General features: G+C 38.8%; 1 protein-coding gene across 4 annotated transcripts; it reads left to right on the top strand.

Moving 5' to 3' along the window:
* The first annotated feature begins 354 nt into the window (after positions 1-354).
* Positions 355-15,823, top strand: Znf583 (zinc finger protein 583). Of its 4 annotated transcripts, none has more exons than XM_047528345.1 (5): positions 355-465; positions 2,437-2,538; positions 4,528-4,654; positions 5,070-5,168; positions 13,593-15,823. In XM_047528345.1, exons 2-5 carry the CDS (start codon positions 2,530-2,532, stop codon positions 15,065-15,067), a joined length of 1,710 nt encoding a protein of 569 aa, XP_047384301.1. In that variant the 5' UTR covers positions 355-465; positions 2,437-2,529; the 3' UTR covers positions 15,068-15,823. The 4 variants fall into 4 exon arrangements, with proteins under 4 accessions (XP_047384301.1, XP_047384302.1, XP_047384300.1 ...); XM_047528346.1 differs by having other exon boundaries at positions 365-630; positions 5,073-5,168; XM_047528344.1 differs by having other exon boundaries at positions 365-630.
* The last annotated feature ends 3,343 nt before the right edge of the window (positions 15,824-19,166 follow it).

The following is a 19,166-nucleotide window of genomic DNA, read 5'->3' as shown; positions in this document are numbered from 1 at the left end:
TCCGAAGAACTGGAGGGACGAGTTCACAGACTATTGGTGGAAGAACAGAGGGAACAGCTCAACTCCCTGCTTCGTTCCCTTAAGTCCCTCACTTTCCCTATTTAATTCTCCCGGGCGCCACCCCGCGGCCCGACGCGGCAGGCGCCCCGTCTTGGACAGAGAACCGCAGGCAGGGCGGGGGCTGCGCACGCGCACTCAGCGGGACCGCGAGTCGCGCCTGCGCACTCCGCCCGCCCCGGCGGTCCCGGCGGCTGGGTGGGCGGGGCGCGGAGTCACGGCGGCCGCCGTGGGCGGGGCCTGCGGTCGTCGTCCCGCAGCCTCCCAGCACGCCCCGCGCTGCCCCCCACCTCCCGGCGGCCCCCGCGGCCCCGGCCGCCTGCGCCGGCGCGCGGCGCCTTTGTGAGCGCGGCGGGCGGCGGAGATCCAGTCCCGGGCCCGCCAGCGTGCGCCCCGAGCGAGGAGGCGGTGAGCAGGGGCGGGCCCGGGGCCAGGGGACGGCGTGGGAGGACGCGACCGTGCGACCAGGGAGAGCGCGCCCGCGTGCCGTGCTCTCGGCTGAGGCTGAGTGTGACTCCGTGTGTGACAGTGTGACTCCGCGCCAGCGCGCCCGGGCCGTGCTCGCAGCTGAGGGTGAGTGTGACACTGACAGTGTGACAGCGGCCAGCATGCACAGGCCATGCTGACGTGGCTGAGGCTGTCAGTGTGACACTGTATATCATGCCACCAGGTGTAAGGGGGCCCATGGCAGCATGTAAGATTGTGAATGGAGGTGAAGCTGTGACAGTGTGTGTGACAGTGTGAGACCCACCACTGTATGCAAGGGGTCCTGGGACAGTGTATGGGTTGCTGTGCGGTAGTACCACCCTGTATCAGTGTGGGAGCCTGAATGTGTGCATGACACTGTGACAGCGTGAGACCATCCCATCATGTGTGATGGGGCCTGTGACTGAACACTGTTTTCAGGCCATGAGGATGTGTGACACTGTGACAGTATGAGACCGGGTCAACATGGGACCCACTACTGTGTATGAGACTGAGATAGTGGGAATGTATGTCATCATGCGAAAAATGACACTGTATGTGAGCTAGCCTGTGACAGTGAAGCTACTTGTGTGGAACCACGTGCACTGTGACAGTGAACCCCTGCCACCATGTATTAGGGTCCTGTAACAGGGATTGTGACTGTGTCAGATGGTATGACCCTTGGAGTCTGAAAGTGTAAGACTGTCACTGTTTGTCGGACTTGTGAGACTGAATAGAGTTGGACTGGGTGTTTGAATTTAAGCCTTCTGATCCCAGGCCCAGGGCTCCCAACCCCCACATACCAGGCAAGTGCTCTACCACTTTACTACATCCCCAGCCTTTTTCTGTTTTATTTTGAGAGGTCTTCCTAAATTGCCCAGGTTAGATTGAAGCTTGGGATCCTCCTGCCTTAGCCTCCTGAGTAGCTGGGATTGTGGGCATGCACCACCATGCCTAGCTAGGGCTTCTTCCCACTTAATTACTGCTGCTTCATTCTGTTCCCCACCACCACCTACCACAGTGCTAGAGATAGAACTCAGGGACTTCAGATGTTAGACAAGCACTCTACCACTGAGCTACCCCTCCGGCCCCTATGCTGCTTCTTAGATGCTTTATTCTACAAGTTATTGAGGTCTAGTGGGAAAGAACTCAGGATTAAGAGGTTCCAATGGCTGTTCACCAGTAGCCTGTGTCTCCTACCTCCCCCACCCTTTCTGAGGAAATTGCTCAGAAAAGTTAAGAGCTTGGTTTTTAGGTGCATTTGTTATAAGCCAAGACCCTAAGAGGTTGTCCTGACTCTTTTGTCTAGTGTCTTCAGAAACACATGACCCCTCTGATGCCCACTCTGTATAAAGATGTTTTCCCTAAGGCACTCACTTGGTGGCTTTCTCTCTCAATTTGTAAAAAGGTTGGGGGCGTATTTCCTTTCAACATCATCATCTGGTAGACACACTAAAAATTAAGACCTCATTTCCAGTTTGGCTTAATTATTACCATGACATCGTGGATATTTTTTTAGAAGGGGTCTTGCTGAGTTGCTGAGGCAGGCCTCAAACTTGCAATACTCTTGCCTCCACCTTATGAGTCAACCTCTAATTTCACTGATGAAAAAGCCTTCATGAGTGAAAAGGTGGAAGATCCTTCCTTGATAATGCCATTCTGTAGTTGCTGTTATTGTTTATCAGTGAGTGGATAATTTATGCACAAATTATATATTGTATTCTTGAGATATACAATTTTAAGTTTAGAATTATTTTGAAAAAGAATTGTAAGTTTAGATAAAATGACTCAATTCAATAACCTGAAATCTGCGGTGCGGGAGGAGAGAGGGAAGGAAAAGCTGGTTTCTAGACTGGTGACCTTGGGAGCTGCTGGGCTAATCTGGCACTTCATGGTTTCTTTTTCCTTCTCCAGCTCTATTTTCTCAGGACACTGCCCTTCTTCCAGAGAGGAGTTTGAAGGAGAAGGACAGAAGAACTGTCATAAACTCTTAAAAGTCTTAAAGCCATGTCAAAGGTAAGAACCATTTCTTTTCATTTCTCTAAAATACCATCTTATTTTTCAGGTTATATGAACTTTTCTTCCAGAATGCTCCAGCCTAACAGATCTCATTTATGCAGTGACTCGTTCCATATATCTTCCCTTCAGAAAAAAAGAAATTCCCCAAAAGCCATGAGCTTCCTTATTTTCCCCTAGCTAGTATTTTCCTCTTTACTCAAGTAATAGTTCTGCACCTCTTTTGAGTTCGTTATTTGAGGTAATTTGGAGGAGTGAGATATACTGTATTTTGAATATTAGAGTGAGGATCAGATGAGGCAGGGCTTTTTTGTAGATATTCTGTGGACTTTGAAGAGTAGAATATTATGGGAATAGTGAATTCTCATTTTAGGGGCGTCCTGAGTTCACAGCAAGCTGCAGCTATGATATTCTAGGTCATTCAGTTAAGATAGTGGAATTAATGTGGAAAAATGGATGTTTTTTGAAAAAAGAAAGTTATGGGGGAAGCACCTGAATCTACAATTTTAAAAAGTGACAAAAATCAGGGTTGGGGTTGTAGCTCAGTGGTAGAATGCTTGCCTCACGTGTGTGAGGATCCTCAGCACCACATAAAAATAAATAAATAAATAAATAAATAAAGATATTGTGTACATCTACAAATAAAAAATATTTTTAAAAAAATGACAAAAGTCTATAATAATGAAAATTGAAATAGTCTATGGAATTGGAACTAGAAGAAACACAAAACATCAGTATATAATGTCCAGAAACAAATGTAAGTGTAAGAATTCCATAAGAATGGAAACTATTTATTCATTCACTGTTACTAAGCACTGTGAACTAAGTGCTGTGGTAAATAAAAATAGACGTTGTCTGTGTAGAATTTAACATCTAGTTTGCTTATTATATGATAATGTACTGATATAGTGTTAAATCAGTGGGAAAAGTACAGATTATTCACTTAGAAAAAATGTTCTTCCTTACACTTAAAGATTTTGTATGTTGAATATTAAAAAATAAAACCATATAAACTACTAGATTAAAATAGAGAATGGTTGTATGAGAAATGCAGGCCATATTCAGAAATCATCTAGAGCAACACTATCCAATAGAATTTGCAGTCCTCTTGCCTCAACCTCCAGAGTCACTGGGATTATAGGCGTGGTCTACACAACTGACCCCAATGTAATTTTTTTTTTTTTTTTTTCCCCCAGTGCTGGGGATTGGGCCTTGTGCTTGCAAGGCAAGCACTCTACCAACTGAGCTATCTCCCCAGCCCCACAATGTGATTATGTGATTTTAATGCATACCTTTTGAAAATCTCTGCCAACAAAGATTATATTTAAAGGATGACTCTTATAAACAGCGTATAGTTAGTTTTTCAAAATCCATCTGGTAATCTTAGTCTTTTAATTAGTGTTTAGTATATTCCATTTAATGTTATTACTCATGGATATGTATTTAAACCCACCATATTCCTGTTTGTTTTCCATTTATCCCATTTTTTCTTGGTTTCTTTATTTCTTATTTTTGTTTTTTGGATAAATCAGGTATTTTCCCATTATTATCTTATTAATTGCACAGAATCTTTAAAACCTTTTTAGTAACTAAATAATACGCATCCATTACTTATTACATAATATCTTGTTTATTTCCCTAGTGTACTGTTTTCCCCAAATTGAGAAATCCTGGCATTTAGTATAAATAATCTATTAGTTTATTCTTGATTGATTACAGTTTTCTGGGGGTTTTTTTGTGTGTGTATGTTTGATAAATCTTTTCTGCACCAATAGCTATTCTCTCTGAAATTGTATACTTTCCATCAAAATAAGCAGAAAAATCATCTATCAGTTATTTGACATGCATTGTTCTGAACCTAGGACACTATCAGAAGATTTTTCTATATGCAATATTATCTCCAAAACTATAGACAGTTTAACTCTTTGACTTAGGCCCATGGTAGGATTTGAACACTAACTGAGCAAGAATGTGTTTGTGTCATTTCAGGATTTGGTGACTTTTGGGGATGTGTCTGTAAGTTTCACTCAAGAGGAATGGGAATGGCTGAATCCCACTCAGAGGACTTTGTACAGGAAGGTCATGTTGGAGAACTACAGGAGCCTGGTATCACTGGGTAAGGAGGACTCCTTATAATTCAGAATTTGTATGCAGGATTGTGTTTCAGTGATGTGTTTGGAAAGCCTCCAGTGTGCTTCACTGAATTTCTCTCTCTTAAGGTGGATGCAGTGGTGTGTGCCTGTGGTCCCATCTACTTGGGAGGCTGTGACAGAATTGCTTGAGCCCAGCAGGGCCAACCTGGCCAGGATAGCAAGACCCCATAGAAAAAAAGTTTTCTTGTGCTCCCCCAAATAGGTTGAGTTTTGCAGAATTAGTATCTTCATTAGTATGGTCCTGCAATTTCATCTTCCTCATTTTTCAGAATATTTTATCTCTTCTCCATCTCCCTCCTATGGTGCCCCCTCCCTCTTGATGACCAAGGAACTTAATGATTTACAGGTGTGGCTAATTCCTCTTTTATTTCTTGTAAGCAGGGATTTCTTTTTCTAAGCCAGATGTGATCTCATTATTGGAGCAAGGAAAAGAGCCCTGGATGGTGAAGAAGGAGAGAACAAGAGGAACATGCCCTGGTGAGTGAGAACTAGAGGGGCAGAATCATTGCTAGGGAAAGTTAGTTCCAGCCCATAATAGATGCTTCTCCTGGGTGCTTTTATTCAAGGCTAAAGGCCTGGGAAGAAGCATGTTTTAGCATGACCTCCCTAATTTATTCTTTTTGTGTATCTTCTCTCAAAAGTTATTACCTTCTATGATAACCTATTTTCCTGATCTGTGGGTCAAAATGTCAATTGTCTCTTTGTCCTTATCTTTTAGTTTTGCTCTAGTTTATTCATTCCATTTGTTTAAATTCAGACTTCGTTCTTTTCCAGATATTTATTCCTTTGCTTGAAGGATTGATTCTTTTTTTTTTTTTTAAATTCATTTATTCTTTCATTGATTTTCTGCTTTGAGCACAGAATCTTGCTAAAAAAATAAAGCATTTCTAGTTTGTTTGTTTTTTTTTTTTTTTGGTATTGGGAAACTCAGGGGCACTCGACCACCAAGCCACATCCCCAGCCCTATTTTGTGTTTCACTTTGAGACAGGGTCTCACTGAGTTGCTTAGCACCTCACTTTTGCTGAGGCTGGCTTTGAACTTCTGCCTCAGCTTTCCAAGCTGCTGGGATTACAGGTGTGCACCACCACACCTGGCTCTAGTTTTATTTTCAAGTCTAGGTAACTGGAACTTAATAGCACTTAATAGAAATAATCATAAGAAAATAGCTTGATAGGAGGAAAGATGAGGAATTTGGCTGGGAAAGTAGATTTATTCTGAAGAGATGTGAAGTTCTCCAAGTGTAGAAATGCAACATACAATTGGATTGGAAGGCAGGCTCAGAAAAAAATCTGATTTAAAGATGTCAGTATGAATGAATGAGATCATCTGTCTTAAGAGTTTGAGAAATGAAGGGGTTGGGGCTGGGGCTCAGTGGTGGAGCGCTTGCCTGGCATGTGTGAGGCACTGGGTTCCATTCTCAGCATCACACATAAATAAATGAATAAAATAAAGATCCATCCACATCTAAAGAAAATTAAAAAAAAAAAAAAAGAATTTGAGAAGTAAACCCTTAAGTTCTTATGGGAAAGTAGATCATTGACAACTTTCTCAGTGTCCTCTGGTAAACTGACTATTGTTTCTGTCTTTGGTTAAAAGTTTTTTTTCTACATAATTATCCTTTTCATTACCAGATTTTCCCCATGATTTTGAGCAAAGTAATCTGTTATTCTGTAATATTAATATCTTTTACTCCTTTTATCTAATACTATTATCTTTTATATTGTATTCTATAATACTAATATCTTTTATTCCTTTTATATCTATCATAGTTTCCAATTTTAGTTTCTTTAGCCTTTTCTTTTAGAGTACTGGGGCACTCTTTACCATTGAGCCATATCCCCTTTCTTTCATCATTTTTTTTTTTTTTTTGAGACATGGTCTCACTAAGTAGCTGAGGCTGACCTTAAACTTGTGATCTCCCTGCCTCAGCCTCCTGAATTGCTGGGATTACAGGCATGTGCCACCATGCCTGGCAAGATTCTTATTTTATATACTTATTATTTTTTTAAAAATTTATTAGGTTGCCACTCATAAATCAGTTTTATTTTTCAAGACCCAGCTAATGGATTTATCTTTTTAATGTTACCATTCTTTTCTTTTTCAATTCTTTGTTATTTTGCTTTTTACCTTAATAACATTTTCCTTCTAATTTTCTTATTTAGTTTGTTCTCTGTCTTGTTGGAATGTGAGCTTAATATGTCACTTTCATTTTCTCTTACTCAGTAATGAAATTATTAAGGGCTATGAATTTAAATCTTCCTTATAACTCTGTCCTACAGACTTTGACATTTAACATTTTTGTTATTGCCATTTCCTAGATAAACTACAGTTTTGAAGTTCCCTTTCACTGGAGAATTGTTTTAAGAAGAATTTTTTGGTTTTAATGTATTTTAATCCAATTGCTTTATTATATCTTATCAGATAGTATTAATATTAAGGAATATTTATAAACATCAAACTGCATGTACATAAATTGTACAATTTAAGAATTTCTAATATTGACATACATCCTTGAAATCATCACCACAATCAAGACACATAGTATTTACATGCCAAAAGATTGCTTATGGGCTGCAGGTATAACTTAGTGTTAGAGGATTTGCCTAGCATGTGGAAGACTCCATCCTCTGTGCCACAAAAAAGGGAAAACGAAAAAAAGAAAGATTGCTTGTATCTCTTGTCCATCCATTTCTCCATCTTGAGTTCCAAACAAATACTAATATTATCTTTGTCACTTTAGATTAGGCCAAACTAAGTGGAATCATCCACCATGGCTTATGTTCTATCCAGCTTCTCTCATTCGGCATGATGATTTTGAAATCTGTCCACATTGTTGCATGTATGAATACACTGATCCTTTTATTGCTAAGTAGTTTTAAGTTGAATAACTTCCACTGTGAATGGATAAACAAATTATCCATTTGTGTTGTTTCTAGTTTGGGGCTATTATAAATAAAGTTACTATGAAGCTGTTATGTACAGAACATTGCTTGGACAGTTGTTTTCATTTCTCTTGGGTAAATATCTAAACTGGGTCATATGATAATCATATTTAATTTTGTAAGAAACTGCCAAAGTTTCCCAAAAGGATGATACCACTTTACATAACCTCTAGCAATGTATGAGCATTTTGCTTGCTTTATGTCCTCAAAAAATATTAATATTAATATTAATATTAAAACAGTGCTAGTTTTAACCTTAGTAATTATAATAATCGTATTATAGTTTTATTCTGTTTTGTTTTGTTTTATTTGTGTATCGGATTAACCCTGGGGGTTGGGGGGGGCATTTACCATTGAGCTACATTCTGGCCTTTTTATTTTTTATTTTGTTTTGAGACAGGATCTTATTAAGTTTCTTAGCTAAATTGCTGAAGTTGATCTTGAGCTTTCAATCCTCCTATGTCAGTCTCCCAAGCCACTGAGATTACAGGCAGGTGTCACTGCACCTGGCAATTTATACGTTTATCCTTTCACCAGAACCACATTGCCTTGAATGCTGTAGCTTTATGATTAATTTTGATATCAGAGTGTGCCATTTGTAAAATCCTCTGACTACTATAGGTCATTTGCTTTTTATATAAATTTTAGAATGAAGTTGAGAATTTCTGTTCAGAAAGCTTGGATTTTCATTGGGATTACACTGAATCCATGTACCAATTGAGAGAGAATTGACACCTTAAAAACATTGATTCTTCTAATCCATGAGTATTTTTTAATAAACCATATGGTGTACTTTAATTTCTCATAGGATTATTTTGTAGTATCCAGTGTAGTGATGTTATATATCTTTTTAAATTTTTTCCTGAATCTTTTATGTTTTTTGGGTGTTATTAAAAATATAATTTTTTAAAATTCTGTTTTCCAGTAGTGTTCTGTTAGTATGCAAAGAATGTAAAGTGTTTTCATATTAACTCTACATCTTATGACCTTGCTTCAGGTTCATATAGTAGGAGTTGTAGGAGTTGTTTTAAATGTTCCTGAGGATTTTTCACATACAGAGCTATGACATCTGCAAACACAGAGTTGTATTTCTTCCTTTCTGATCATTTCTTCTTGGTGTATGTCAATGGCTAGCATCTCCTACACAATATTGAATACAACTGGTAAGAACAGATATATTTGTGTTGTGCCATTTGTCAGAGGAAATGTGTTCTATCACTGTTCAGTTGATGTAAGCTATAGTTTTTTTCATAGATGATCTTGATGAGTTTGAAGCAATTCCTTTTTATCCCTGATTTGCTAAAATTTTTTGTAATAAATGGGTCAAATACTCATTCTAAATCTGATCATGCAGGTTTTCTTCTTTATTCTGTTAATATGATGGAGTGCATTGATGATTTTCAAATACTAAACCAAAATCTTACTTTCCTGAGACAAACTCTACTTGATCAAGATTATGCTTTTCATATTGTCCTGGATTTGGTTTGCCAGTTTTACTTAAGATTTTACATTTATATTCTTATGCATTGGTGTGTGGATTTACATTGCTGTATGGATTTACCTTCTTATAATTTCATTGCCAGGATAATGCTGGCATTATGGACACAAGTTGGGAAGTATTTTGCCCTCTTCTGTTTTCTGGAAGAGTTGGGTAGAATGGTATTGTTTCTTCCTTAAACTGGTGGAATTCATCAGTTAAGACATCTGTGCCTGTTAAGACATTTGTTTTGTTTCATTTTTTTGCTTTTTAAACTTTTTTTTAGTTTTCAATGAACCTTTATTTTATTTACTTACATGTGGTGCTGAGGATCTAACCTAGTGCCTCACACATGCTAGGCAAGGGCTCAGCCACTGAGCCACAACCCCAGCCAGCCCAAGAACATTCTTCATGTGGGATATTTTTATTCATTAACAGCCTTAATGGATAGGGTTATTTTGGTTATCTAATTCTTCTTGAATCAACTCTGGTAGGGTATATCTTTCCAAGGATTTGTGCATTTTATTGGAGTTGTCCAGTTTATTAACATGTTCATAATATTTCCTACTTGATGTCATAGGGTGTATAATGATAATTCCTTGCAGTGTTTTATGTTTTGTTTTGTTGTTCTGTGTTTTGTTTATGGCCCTGGGAATTGAATCCAGGGTGCTGTACTACTGAGCACCAGGTATATTTTTATTCTGAGACAGGGTCTCCCTAAGTGGCTGAGCCTGGCCTTGAACCCGCAATCCTCCTGCATGCCTGGGATTCCAAGTGCATGCTGTCACACCCAGCTTTTCTTTCAGTTCTGATTTTTCTGACTTCTGTTCTTTTTTTTTTTTTTTCTCCTAATCAGTGATCTTTTCAATAAACTTACTTTTGGTTTTACTTCTCTATTAATTGTTTTCTGTTTTGTTATTTTCTCTACTTAGCTTTTTTTGTTTCTATTTTCCTAGAGTTTATTGTGGTTTTCTTCTCCCTTTTGAGGTCATACCTTATACTGTTGATATCTATACTTGTAGATTTTTTTCTAATACAAATGGCTTAAAGAATTTCCTTTCAGTACTGTTTTAGCAATATCACACAAATTTTGGTGTGTTTTATCATTGTTAGTCAATTTAAGATATTTTCTGATTTATTAAACTCTTTGACTCATGATTATTTAATTCCCAGATGAGTTAAGGTTACTAGACATCATTATTTATTTTTAACTTAATTCTGTTGAGGTTAAGACCATACTGTTTACTAAGAACATACTTGTTTCCTAGACCATTATTTGGTCTGATTGAACATGCCATCAATACCTGTTGTATAGTTGATGTGTATAGTGTTCTAGCAATATAAATGACATCAAGGTAGTTAATCCTGATATGATCCTGTATATATTTACTAATTTTTATCTAGTTTTATCAGTTGCTGGGTGTAACATATTGAAATCACCTAAAATGATCATACAATTTTCTTTTAGTAATTAACATTGTCAAATTTGTTCTAATGTATCTGAGGTGATGCATTAGATGCATACACATTAATAATTATAATTTCCTGGGGCTGGGGAGATAGCTCAGTCGGTAGAGTGCTTGCCTTGTAAGCACAAGGCCCTGGGTTCGGGTTTGATCCCCAGCACCCAAAAAAATAATAATAATAATAATTATAATTTCCTGATGACTTGATCATTTATCATGGTATGTCCCTCTTTCTCTCTGGTAATACCTTTGAGGTTTATTTCCTCTGATATGAATAGAAATACTCTGGCCTATGCTTGCTGTTTGCATGTTACTGTGGACAGCATGGGTCTTCCTGTTTCTCTTTCTTCTTACACATGCTACCTTTTAACTGGTTAGGAAATCCATTAATATTTAGTATGCAGCTTGAACATCCCTAATCCACAAATCTGAAATGCTCTGAAATTTGAAATTTTTTTGAATGCTGACATGCCATAAGTGGAAAATTCCACACCATGAAACTTCTTGTATCCACAAAATTATTTTAAATGTTATATAAAATTACATTCAAGCTACATGTATAAGGTGTGTATGAAACATAAATGAGTTTTATGTTTATAGTTGGGTCCTGTCCCTGAGATATTTCATTATATATATGCAAATATACAAAAAAAATGTCTGAAATCCAAAACACTTCTGGTTCTACCATAAGAGATAGTCAACCTGTAATTATTTATATAGCTTGATTTTAGTCTGTCATTATCATTTTTTTCTTTGCTCTGTTATTTTTATTCTGTTTCCTTCTTTCTTATCTTCTTTTAGCTTATTTGAATATGTTTTAGAATATTAATTTATTTCCTGGCTTTTTAGGAATGTCTTTCCATTATGCTTTCAGTGGTTGCTGTTGGGCAGTAGTATTCAAAATATGGTCTTGAGATGAGCAGCATCACCTGGGAACTTATTAGAAATGTGGATTCAGCCCTGATCCCAGACCTACTCAGAAACTCTGCGCATGGGGCCCAACAATCTGCATTTTTTTCTTTTTGCGGTAGTGGGGGTTGGACCCGGGGGTGCTCTACTACTGAGCTCCATCTCAACCCTATTTATGTATGTACGTATTTAGTGGTACCAGGGAATTATTATTTTTTTATTTAGAGAGTGGTGGTCTCACTAAGTTGCCAGGGCTGGCTTTGAACTTGTGATCCTCCAGCCTCAGCCTCCTGAGTTGCAGCAATCTGTATTTTAACAAGTTCTGTAGGTAATTCTGATGCACCCTAAAATTTGAGAGGTATGACTATAATAATTATAATAAAGATCCTTAACTTATCAATCCACTGAGAATTAAATATTAAAAATGATGACTTGTATTTTTACTTTTTTATTACAGTTTTATCAACTTAATCCTGGGTTTACCTAGATTCAGTGCTTCCTGTCAATCATTTTATATGCCTTATTGAGTCTTCAGGACTTCATCTTCCTGTTGGCTCTCTAGGGGACGTTCATGAGTTAATTTGTAATTGTTTAGCTACACGGGGGCAATTTAGAAGAGCAGTGAGGCAGGACAGCAGGAGTAAGCAGCTGCAATTTGAGTCTGTTGCCTTTTGATTTTTTTCCTGTCAAATTTCATTTTCTACTGTGGTATATCCAGTTCACTGGTAGTATTTCAGTCATTTACTCCATTGTGCAAGCAGATCATTCAACTGAAAGGATAAATTTGGTATTTCAAGTATTATTGATTCACTATTGTAAGCCCATCCTATTCTAGGCAGTGGGTATTCAAGAAAGGGGAGGGGTGGTTCTTGCACATGGAATTGTCCATTCTGGTGACGACAGAGATTAAATTAGTACATACTATAATGTGAACAAAGTTAAGTGCTATGAAGTGCAAGACAGAAGGACAGTGCTAAGTGTCTCATACTTTATATTGGGAGGTCAAGAAGGTCATCAGGAGAGGTAATGTGTGAGCAGACCCTGCATGCAGCACACTGAGGGAGGGAAGAAGATATGCAGGGCAGGTGCTTTCACATGGGAATACCCAGGTAGCTGAGGTGCAGTAGGCAGGTGAGAGACCTGTGGAGGGCAGGGTCAGAGAACAGGCCACACAGAGTTCTACAAATCAGGTTAGGGATTTCGACTTTAATATAGGCATGGTGAGAAGTCACTGGAAAGCGGGAGGCAGATTAAGGCCTGGGCTAAGTTAATAAAAACTAACCAGTTTGATATAAGATTTTTGTTTTACATAAAGGAATCTTAGCTTCAAGGATCAATTGAAAATTTATGTTTATGTTTAGTTGGAATTAGAAAATTAATCTCAAAAAGATCTTTCTCTAACTACAAAAATTTACATGTGTAGCTTCATGAGCAACCAGAGTTTCAAATGTATGTTTTGGGAGATCCAATGCACATTCGTTAGCTATATTCTTAACATTTTAAAATTGGTGCTTTTTTTCCCCCTTTTTTTTTTTTTGTTTTTGTTTTTGTTTTGTTTGTTTGTTACTGGAATTGAACCCAGGCCACACTCTACTACTGAAATAAATACATCCCCCGCCATCCTCAGACCTTCTTATTTTTTTCTTTTGACACAGGGTCTTGTTGCCCAGGTCTTATGACCCTGAATTTGTGATCCTCCTCCCTCAGCCTCCTGAGTTGCTGGGATTACAGGCATGCATCACTGCACCCAGCCTTTAAAATCTATTTTTTAAAGATGATCAACGTAGCTTGAATGCAGAATAAACTACAGCAGTAGAGGAAAGCTGAAGACTATAATATTAACTTAGATATAAAATGGCAATTGTAATTTTCGATGACATCTTCAGTGTTTTGCTTTTCTAATGTTACCTTACTGGTTATGCATGATTGTTTTATTTCCTGAATCAACTTTCTTAAGCTCTCATTGTTTGTAACCTCATAAGTTTTAGAATGCATTAAGAGACATAAATTTTGAAATACTTTTGCATTTCATTTTCCCATTTTTGTTTTAGAAGTTTCCTTATAATGAATAACACAAAAGATGTTTGTTTTCTTGATATCTTTTAGATTGGGAGCATCTATTTAAAAACAGTGACTTTTCATCAAAGCAAGATGTTTATCAAGAATCAGCCAAAGTAGTGACAATGGGAAGAAGCCATCTCACTCAGAGCCTTGTTTGTCCCAATTTGAAAGACTGTGAAAGTGAGGGCTGGTTTAAGAACAAGGTGGGAAGTCAGGAGATACTCTCTGATCAATTGATCATCACTCATGAAGGAATCCTCCCTGAAGATCAAAGTAATGAGTGCAATAGATCTTGGGAAACATTCAATCTGGATGCAAGACTAGATTCACATCAGAGGTTCCCCACCAAAGAAAGAGTACATAAATGTGAACCACAAAAGAGACGTTATCGAAAAAAATCTGTTGAAATGAAACATAAGAAGGTCTATGTAGAAAAGAAACTTTTGAAATGTAATGAATGTGAGAAAGTCTTCAATCAGAGTTCATCCCTTACTCTCCATCAGAGAATTCATACTGGAGAGAAACCCTATGCATGTGTTGAATGTGGGAAAACCTTCAGCCAGAGTGCAAACCTTGCTCAACATAAGAGAATACATACTGGGGAGAAGCCTTTTGAATGTAAAGAATGTCGGAAGGCCTTCAGCCAGAATGCACACCTAGCTCAACACCAGAGAGTGCATACTGGAGAGAGACCTTATCAGTGTCAAGAATGTAAAAAAGCCTTCAGCCAGATTGCACACCTGACTCAACACCAGAGAGTTCATACTGGAGAGAGACCTTTTGAATGTATTGAGTGTGGAAAGGCCTTTAGTAATGGTTCATTTCTTGCTCAACATCAGAGAATTCACACTGGAGAGAAACCTTACGTATGTCATGTGTGTGGGAAGGCCTTTAGTCATCGTGGATACTTAATTGTACATCAGAGAATTCATACAGGAGAGAGACCCTATGAATGTAAGGAATGTAGGAAGGCCTTCAGCCAGTATGCACACCTAGCTCAACACCAGAGAGTTCATACTGGAGAGAAGCCTTATGAATGTAAAGTATGTAGGAAAGCCTTCAGTCAGATTGCATACCTTGATCAGCACCAGAGGGTTCATACTGGAGAGAAGCCCTATGAATGTGTGGAATGTGGGAAGGCCTTTAGCAATAGTTCCTCACTTGCACAACATCAGAGAAGTCATACTGGAGAAAAACCTTATATGTGCAAGGAATGTAGGAAAACATTCAGCCAGAATGCAGGCCTTGCTCAACATCAGAGAATTCATACTGGAGAGAAACCTTACGAATGTAATATCTGTGGGAAAGCCTTTAGCTATAGTGGATCACTTACTCTGCATCAGAGAATCCACACTGGGGAAAGACCCTATGAATGTAAAGATTGCAGGAAGTCCTTCAGACAGCGTGCACACCTCGCTCACCACGAGAAAATCCACACTATGGAGACTTTCTTGGCCCTTTCTTCTCACTCACCCTCCACATCTAATCACTTACCAAGACCTGTAGGTTTTATCTCCTAAATATGTACAGAAGCTGACCCATTTAATGCATTTCCACTAAATCATCCTTATCCAGTACATACAATCTGTTGAATATGGAAATAGCTTTCTGTGAGTCTCCGTGTGTGCACCATTGCCTTTCCATCCTCAGCCTTTCTGCCAAACTTGTATTTTAAAAAAAGTGTTGATTACATCATTCCTCATTAAATCCCTCAGTGACATCCCATAGTTCTCAGCACACCTCTCAAAGTAACCTAAAAAGCCTCTGCCCTCCCTCATCCAATACTTTATCCCAGACTACCTTCCAAAACCCTCTCATTCCCTGAATATGGACTCAGAATTCAGTACTCATTCCGACAGCCAGTAGATCTGGGCTCCAATCCTTAATCTTCCATTTTCTAGTCCTAATTTTGAGGAAGCAGTTTATCCTTTGTAAACTTAAGTCTTATTTATATTGTAGGAATAATAATGATACTACCTCAAAAGTTAATGAGAGAATTAAATAATGCATGTAAATTGCTCAGCACAGTGCCTAGCATAAAGTAATAACTATTAATGTAAAATTAAAGACCATGGCATACAAAGAAGAGCTGTTCATCTTCACCATAACGAAGCAGCAGCTTAGGCTAAGGGATCTGTGAGACCTTTTCATTAGGAATAGCAGTGTAGGTGGTGAGATCTAATGCAATGCAATTGTCATTAGTCTCTGCTCTAGGGTAACATGGTGACTAACTTCAGCATGAAGAGGTGTAGATCCATGATTATTGACAAGAAAGACAATTTCATTAGATATTCAAGAGTTCTCAAAAGCTAGGTTTTATATGAAACCACTTTTCATAAGAGAGAGAACTGAGGGCTGGGATGTAGCTCAGCAGCAAAGCATCACATTCACAAAGCCTCGGTTCAATCCCCAGTTCCAAAAGGAAACAAACAAACAAAAAAGAACACCAAAAAAAAAAAAAAAGAGGACTGAGATGTGTTCACCATTTACATATAAACAAAACAACAGAAATTTTAAAAACGAGATAAAACTTGATCAGTAATCAATGAAGAATAGAAAATAAAGTATAAGTTTTATCCTCTTTCCCAATTCCAGGTCAACTGTTTCAAATCTACGTCATTTAAACTAAAGAAGTTGTTACATTTCTAAAATTCCAAACCAAAAGGAGGAAGGAAAGTAGAACTACAGGTCAGTACTCAAACTGGCTGCCCACAAATGTGTTTGATTCAGTGTGCATTGAGTTTTAAATGAACACCTTGAGGATGACGTGTCTCCTTTTCCAGAGCTCAAACCACTCTCCATTCCCTTATGTCTGCCTTGCTATACTGTTTATACTGCTTCCCAACTAACTCCTAACAGCTCTGAGTGTGCACCAACGCAGTAACCAGATCACACCTGAATGTAGATATGCATAGACTGACAAACGGTTAATGGTGGATGGAAATGAAGACTTGAATAGACCTTTATCCTCCTCGGGAATTTTCAGCATGATATACAAATACCAGTAGCCCACAAAGTTATATACAGATTTTTTTATACCTAAACAAATCCTGAGATTTTTCATGATATGTGTGTCTCTGTGTGTGAATGTTTGTGTGTGTGAATATATATACACATTCATAAAAGTACACATATAATAAAAGTGGCATTTGACAGCAGTTGTTTAAAACTTGGGAAAAATTGATTCTGCTCACTTCAAAACTAATCCCCTTGTCCTTCACATGAAAGTTACTTTAAGTGGTTATCTAAATATGGAACAAAACCCAGAGGACAATAAAATCATGAACTGAGAACAATCTTCCCAAATATGTGAGAAGCCTCCCTCTCTCCTGCACATAAAGATTCAGGTTTGACTGCTAAGAATTTCACAAAAGTTTTTCTATGGATAAAGATAGTGTAACATTCAACTGTTATCTATAACTAGAAAGTACAAATTTTAAAAATTTAAAAAGTATAAAAAAAGTAAAAAGTTTTTAAACCCCAGAATGGGAGATGACACCTCTCCCTCCAGGAGCAAAGAATATGAAGATTCATCGAGTGATCATTAAGTATGTGGTAAGTATGACCAGAAGTACAATTTAAAGAATCGTTTTTCAGTATGTTGATAAAGTTTTGCATGGTGAAGTCATAGGAAAGGGGAACCTGCTATGTACTGGTGTGGGGTGTACTATGAGTTTGTACAGATATCTGGGAAACAACTTGCCAATATCAAAATTTTCATTAGGAAAAGCAAGGTTTTCTTTGTAATAAAAATAGCACACAACTCTGTCTTCCTTCCAAATCCCCTTAAATCAATAGGTCAGGGTAAAAACAGCCAAAAAAAGAAAGTCAAGCAAGGTCAGTGATTCTGTAAAAGGCAAAAGGGGTGGAAGAGTTCCTGATGTGCCAAGGAAGCAGCTGCTTCCTGGAATGTCCGAGGTCAGAACAGTTCTGGTAATGGTGACCAGTCTGCCAAAGGATCCCTCAAGTTCTGGCAGAGGATGAGCGTGGGCGGGAGAATACAGACGGCATGTAAACTGGGGTTCCTGCTCGGCCTCATTAGCATCAAGATGCAAGGTACAGTGCACTATGAAGTATCAGTGGTGTGAAGTGAGTGCCGTCACCATGGCCACAGTGCAGTGTTCTGAATGCTCATGATTCACTGCTCTGGGTTTGGGAACTGTAGGAAACAATCTGAGTTTCTATCAATGCATTCACAACTACAAGGTTCTATCCAGCAGTTAAAAAGAATGGACTGATGATATTGAACTGATATTAGTATGGATTTGACTTAAAAGACATTTTAAAAATTGCAGGCTGGGGATTATAGCTTAGTTGGTAGAGTGCATGCCTTGCATGCACAAGGCCCTGGGTTCAATCTCCAGCACCACACACAAAAAAATTGCAGAATACATACTATCTATTTAGAAGTACATTTTTAGTCAGGTGCAATGGCACACAGCTATAATTCCAACTACTTGGAAGGCTGAGGCAGGAGGATCACAAGTTTGAGGCCAATCTCAGCAAATTAGCCCTTATCTCAAGATAATTAAAAATAAAAAGGAGTGGGATATAACTCAGTGGTAGATCACCCCTGGGTTCCTCTTCAGTACTGGAGGGGAAAAAGTAATGGATTTATGTAAGTATAAAAATGCATAGGAAAATTCTGAACAGATACCCAACCGGTCACTGTTCCTTCTGGGGAGGGAACTGGAATGTTCTGCTCATGGGAATTTCACATTATTTATATTGTTGGAAGTTTTTCTTTTTTTATAGTAATGGGGATTGAACCCAGTTGTAAGTTTTAAACAAGAATGTGATAATAAAGATTATCAGTAAAGACACTGTGTTAGGTCAGAATTTGAGCGACTATATGAGGGAGAGCAGAGCCACTGAGGCAGAGGGCAGCAAGCCAAAACCACGACCAATCAAATGGGCAGGAAAACTCCATTGACCCTTACCTCCACCTATCACTCAGCAGGACCCCCCCACACACACACACCCATTCCAGTCTATAAAGACCCTGGGAGCCAGAGCCATGTACAATTTTCTTCAGCTCCCTACCCTGACCCGTATCCTGGGGGGTTGGGAATTTCGCCTGAGAGTCAAATTCCAATAAAGCTTGCTTTGGCTGCATTCTGTCCAATTTTATTTGGCCACTAGCTGTGTCCCCAAGTTTACATTTGGTGCCGAAACCCAGGAGGGTTTTCAGGCTTCCCCACATTGGGATTGAGGTCCACACCCTCCCTCAGATGAACCAGGAGATTCTGTTCCGCTCCACCAAACTCTGCTCCACTCCACTCCATCCCGTTTCCCTTTATCTGGCATCAGAGGGGGTAAGTTCCCTGGGGTTTTTCCCATTTGCTTTCCAATCTTTACCCTCCAATCCGCACAGGGTCTGTCCCTTGTGCGCGCTCCAGACCCCCCCTCCATTCCTTGTGGGCTCTGGTAGCTGTGCAGACGTTCTAGCCTTCAGTTAGCCCCCTCCCATTTATTCTGTTCCGGACCCCCAAAAGTCAAAAGATGTTTTGGCTTTTGGCCCATTCACCGTTTTTGCGGTGTATCCAAGCTAAAATTGGGATGCCTTTTTCTGCTGTACATCCATCTGAGTAAAGTTGGACAGCTAATGGGAAATACCAG

The sequence above is a fragment of the Sciurus carolinensis genome, chromosome 16, assembly GCF_902686445.1.
Source record: "Sciurus carolinensis chromosome 16, mSciCar1.2, whole genome shotgun sequence".
In the NCBI taxonomy this organism is placed as follows: domain Eukaryota; kingdom Metazoa; phylum Chordata; class Mammalia; order Rodentia; family Sciuridae; genus Sciurus; species Sciurus carolinensis.
This window is presented reverse-complemented; position numbering and strand designations above follow the sequence as displayed.